Source organism: Spodoptera frugiperda, chromosome 9 (genome assembly GCF_023101765.2).
Source record: "Spodoptera frugiperda isolate SF20-4 chromosome 9, AGI-APGP_CSIRO_Sfru_2.0, whole genome shotgun sequence".
Taxonomy (NCBI): domain Eukaryota; kingdom Metazoa; phylum Arthropoda; class Insecta; order Lepidoptera; family Noctuidae; genus Spodoptera; species Spodoptera frugiperda.
In genome coordinates, this window is record NC_064220.1 from 9,276,854 (window position 1) to 9,282,559 (window position 5,706).

Sequence of the window (5,706 nt, forward strand, 5' to 3'; positions counted from 1 at the left end):
GTCAGTTTTGAAGCTAATTCGATTAAAATTAATATTCGGCTATTTGGTTACAAATTAAGAATGATGCAATGAGGATTTTTGGAAAATATGCCTAATAGGGGCTGAAAAAGGGGGGGTAAGTTTCCATGAAACTCCGTTAATTTTGAAGCTAAATCGATGAAAATTAACGCTTTTTACGTGAATTGCCCTTCGTTTTGTGACATTTACCTGTTTAAAGAATCATAATAATAATAACAATAAGTCCGCAAGGCAGCTTGTGGCGAGCTGTTGGGCAGTGGCGACCCCACGGACCTGACTCCCGGGAGAGGCCCTACTTTTTAACTCCGGTTGGTACTCGTGACTATCCGGAGTGGCCTCTCCTACCTCACTCTTGCCTTAATCGGCTGGTTTGAGTGGAGATTCGCAAGAGTGGAGTTGCCTTCAGCTCCTCTTGGGGGAAGGACGTATCCCAGTAAGATGCTGGTAGGGGTCTTGACCGTACTTCCGGGATTGCTCTGATAGCCGTGGGATGCCCCCCCTTCCTCAAGCAGCTCAACGGATGTTGCTTCCCTTGTCGCTACATGCTAGCGGCCGTTTCCGGGGCCCACTATTGAGTTTGCGAGTCAGCCCCTGCCTGTTTATCCGTATTTTTCAATATTGGTCAGGGGCAGGGGCCATAGTCCCCATAGTTAACCGGTTAACTATTTCACAGCCACCCACACCCATATCCCTATCATTTCCTTTTACCATATCTCGCAATAGTCCTGCATCAACCGGGGATTGTCCTTTGGTGTACTTCCATAGTGCATACAGGGATAATCGCCGGCTGATGTCCCATTACATTTAGATCAAAATTGTTCAACGGGCCTCTGCGAGTTGGCTTCGGCCCCTCGTACGCCTTCCAAAGGTCCGGGACCCTGTGGTCCCGTGATTATGTAAAGAACAGACATAATAACAATAATAACATAAGCTGGGAGTACCTCCACGCGGTGAAGGCGGTAACAGTTCAATACTGGCTAAAACTCCCATTTTATTGTAACTCATCAGAATAGATGCCTTCGGGCTTATGTTGTTTTGTGGTTTACGTATAATAATTTGGAAGTAGCCTACCCGGTAACGCAGGGGAGCAGCCAACAAAATCTTATACTCTACAGTTCTTAGTCCAAGTAATATTGTGACAAGAATCATTATGCCTAGACGAAAGAAATCAGGTCTTTCTCAATATTCGAGAGCCTCTAAACGCCAGAGACAAGTTAGATCTCAAGAAACTGAGGAAGAACATGAGGCACGTTTAGCTGCGAGGCGGGAATATTATGCTGAATTGGTATCTTCGGAAACAGCTTCGCAAAGAGAAGAAAGATTAGCTACGGTTCGAGAACAAGTAGCTGGTTCACGCGCCTCAGAAACGATGAATCAGCATGAAGCACGCCTTACAGCCGACCGTGAGCGTCATGTCGTATCTCGCGAGTCCGAGTCATTCACTCAGCGTGAAGAGCGTCTCACTGCTGACCGTGAGCGTCGTTCGGTATGGTGGAAGTACAAAGTGTCCTGATCAACATATATGAGAAGTGGTTATTTAACTGGCATGCAACACCTTCACTTTAAAAACATACGGAAATGACTCTATTATAATAGTTTTTTATCTTCTGTTGGCGCATTAACATCTCTTGGCGAAACGGAGTTCGCGGGCACCAGCTAGTATAATATAAAAATATTACGAAATTGTTCGTGGAAATAATTGAACAGATATTATTGCCGCTATTTACCTATATTATGTGATTTTCTTCTTATTCTGGGTAGCCCATTCAATTTTTTACCAAAGCGGTTTTGAAGTAAAGACCAATTTGCATTGCGCTGGTAATTGACGCCAAGCCTCTCTGTGATGCTGACTCGACAAAAAAGGTCACGTTTATACTGATTTTATAATACCCGTGATATTTTGAAGATATACCTACTAATTATTTTTGCATAGTAACTATGGTGAGACATACAAAATTAATGGAAATTTACAGCTTACTCACGTGAACTAGGTTTTTGATGGTATAAGCTGGTAAACGAGCAGACGGATCACCTGATGGTAAGCAATCGCCGTCGCCCATAGACATCCGAAACATCAGAGGCGTTACAAGTGCGTTGCCGGCCTTTTGGGGGTTAGGAATTTAAGAGTTGTTGAGGAATCGGGGATTGGTAAGATTGGGGAGGGGAGTAATTGAGAAAAGCTCTACTAGTTTCGAGTCACAACGGGATCTCTGTTTGTAATGTCCTTGTCATTCCCTGTCTGTCCGACACGTGCTTTGCTACCATCGATATTATGTAATTCATGTGTACTTCTGCTGTATTTACTCCTACAACACGATATGTATTATGTTGTATTACTCTTACTCTACGTCAAAAAATATAGTAACATCACATAGTCATGTCAACAAACGAATTTCGAATAGATAAATATTAACACTTTAAACGCCACGGGGTCACCGGTGACCGACGTTAGCGGAGGGTTTGCCTTCAAAAGTTTTCTATTGGCAATCAAAGACTTAACCACGTTACCAAACAACCACCGAGACAACCACTCAAAATGAACGTAATCAATATAAAATTGGTCCCCAATTCATCAAGCCATTAAATTATTTCGTACCACGGTGGTGGTGTTGACAAAGGTGCCTTTATATCAAAGGGCTCGTTATGTATATATACCAATTAATTAGACATTTTCAAAGGAGAAATAACGATGATGCTTCAATAGATCTGTAAATATTTATTTTAGTCGGAAATATGGAAGTTAAAAGTGAAAGAAATGTTAGAGGTAACAGAATTTAATTGGGATTATGTTAAAGGGCATTTGTTTTTGTACCCAGCTATCTAGGGACTATTTGACTTTGGAAAAAACTTGGTGGGTGTTCTAAGTGAAAGACACAAGAAAAAGTTTTTTTTAAAGGAGGGAAACCATCCAGTGACTTGTCCTGCCGGTAACTCGTCAAGTCTTTCGCAGCTCCGTATCGGACATCAGCCCTTCGCCCTCTGTGGTGATCTGATGGTTCTTTAAAGCGCGCGCGGGAGGCGACGCGCCGTACGCTCGAGTATAAATAGTTTACTAGAATTTAATATAGCATAGCATATTGTAAATTTAGATTATATTCAAATAGGTATGTAAGTAAGCACACCTGGACTCTAAAACTTTTAAACTACAACTAATAATGAATAAAATAGTTTTCAGAACTTTTTAATACCTATAGGTACAAAGTTATTCCTACTAAAGACTTGAGTGCAAGCTCTAGTCGTTATAACTAAAATGGCAATATTTAATATTTGTACAGAGAAGAGCATATAACGCTACCCCAAGTTTTTTCATTTCTGCAATTAATTTTAGACTCTATTACTAAAATGTTCCTAAGGTTGAAAATCCGTTAAAGAAATATGGTTAACTTGATGTGCTTGCTAATGATTGTAAAATATGAAGATGATAGCATCTTCAGACGCACTTGTAGATGGTTAAGTACCTACCTATAAGTTATGTTTGAATTTACTTGGAATTCAAGTGACTAGTTCGTTAACTTAATTTATTTAAAGCTACGGCTAAAATTAATAACCTAAAATCTATGAATTATGATCGATTATTGACATTAGTTTCTGTTAAAAACTGATAGATCTGAGTGTGTTGTGTATGTTTTACACAAACGTACCCATTGTTCGACTAAGTATCGTAAAATCGGAATTGTTTAACCCTACAGAGTAACTTTGACCCAAACTTTTGGACTAATGAAAAACTGATATAAGCTTTGGTCTGGATTTCGATTGGTTATAGGATTTGCGTCAAAGTTACTTCAGTAGGGAAACATAACCCTAACTTACCCGATATTAATTTAGTTAGGTACCTACCAATATAAGAACGACTTTTTTAATTTTCTCTTCTGGAATGATAAACTCAGTAAAAAAAAAATGGCTTGTGTTCCGACGGCCTACGGATTGTGTTCACATAGTTGGATATCAAATTTGAAATACTTTACGATTTGTTCGCTCAGTGTGATATTTATTTATTTATTTATTTATTTATTTAAAGTAAAATAGTATAACATTACAGTTATTACACCAAAGCGTTATACATTTCATATTATTATACCAAATTAAATTCGGCAAAAAATAATAAAACCATAAAATACAAATAGTACAAATAAAAAGAATACAAAAAGAACAAACAGTAAAGGAAAAAAAAAGATAACTTAAAAACTAAAATATACCAGTTAAGGCCAAACTATACAATAAAAAAAATTTAAAAACACAATACAAAATAATAAGTTACTGGATACTCTCACACAACTGCATGCATTGTTTACAAACAGTCTTCCAGTTAGATGCAAATATATCACACTCGGGTGATGATGCCAGAAGATCATTTAGCAGAGTGAGAGCACGAACAAGTGGCGAATGCGCATGAGATACCGTGCGGGCGCTGGGTACGGCCAGTAAGCAGTGATTGCGGGGCCTTAGTTGGTACCTAGGCACATCAGGAACAAACAGTCTTACCACCCGCGCCACTATTTCCGGGCAGTCGGAATTACCCCGTAGAGCTTGACAGGCAAATATAAGGAGGCTGTAATTACGTCTTACTTCTAGAGATTGGAAATTCAGCATGCCTAGTAAGAATTTAGTTGGATATAGATAGGGATAGTAACCAAATCGTTTTTTGTAAAAGAATCTTAGAAATACTTTCTGAACTCTCTCCAGAAGCAAGGCGTAGGTGCTTTCATAAGGGTTCCAGACGATTGCTGATGATTCAAGCTTGGATCTAACGTGTGCCATGTAAATGAGTTTAATCGCCAGAGGATTGTTGAAGTCTCGCATGTTGCGTATAACAAAACCGAGTCTGCGGTATGAGTCAGCAGCGAGAGCCCTCATGTGATCATGAAAGTTAAGCCTTGCATCAAAAAGTACACCCAAATCCCGCACCGTGTTTACCCGTTCTATTGGTTCACCGCCCAAATTATATTCAACATGTTTGGGACAATGTGCACGACTGAAGGACATGACAGAACATTTTGCGGTATTGAAGTGAAGTTTGTTTGTAATACTCCACTGAAAGAGACTATCGATATCACGTTGCATAGACAGCGCATCGCGGTCCTCTTGTATCCCGCAAACCAATTTCAAGTCGTCCGCATAAAGCAAGCACCTGGTATGCTTAAGGGCAGACTCGAGGTCGTTCACCATTATCCCAAAGAGTAAAGGTCCTAGAATCGAACCCTGACTAACACCAGATCTGGTGTGGTATAAGGGAGAAACGAAACACCCATGTCGTACAAATTGTTGACGGTCACGCAAATAGCTTGCAAACAATTTAAGCAGTTTCGGTGTAAATCCGATAAGACATAGCTTCCGCAATAGTATGTCGTTATCTACACGGTCAAAGGCCTTTTGAAAGTCAAAGTAAAGAACATCAACTTGTATTCCTTTGTCCAAATGCTGTGAAATTAGATCCACAAGTGTCACAAGGTTAGTGTCAACAGAACGATAGAAACGGAAGCCGTGCTGAGAGTCGCAGAGATAAGGTTGGACCTGGGCGCTAATGTGTTTGTGCAGTATGGATTCAAACACCTTGGCAAGACATGATAAAATAGCGATTGGCCGGTAGTTTTCAACTTTCGAGGTATCTCTAGTTTTAGGTATGGGCTGCACGCGAGAAATCTTCCATTGATGTGGATAATGGCTATTCGAAATTGCTAAATTAAGTAT

At 39.9% G+C, this 5,706-nt stretch overlaps 1 protein-coding gene across 1 annotated transcript; it reads right to left on the minus strand.

Moving 5' to 3' along the window:
• Nucleotides 1-4,272: 4,272 nt before the first annotated feature.
• Nucleotides 4,273-5,184, minus strand: LOC126911004 (uncharacterized). The gene has a single exon (XM_050695716.1). It carries the CDS (start codon nucleotides 5,182-5,184, stop codon nucleotides 4,273-4,275), a length of 912 nt encoding a protein of 303 aa, XP_050551673.1.
• Between the last annotated feature and the right edge of the window lie 522 nt (nucleotides 5,185-5,706).

Excerpts from the sequence above, each read along its gene's own strand:
- LOC126911004 (XM_050695716.1), bottom strand. The coding sequence starts at position 5,184 with ATGGTGAACGACCTCGAGTCTGCCCTTAAGCATACCAGGTGCTTGCTT.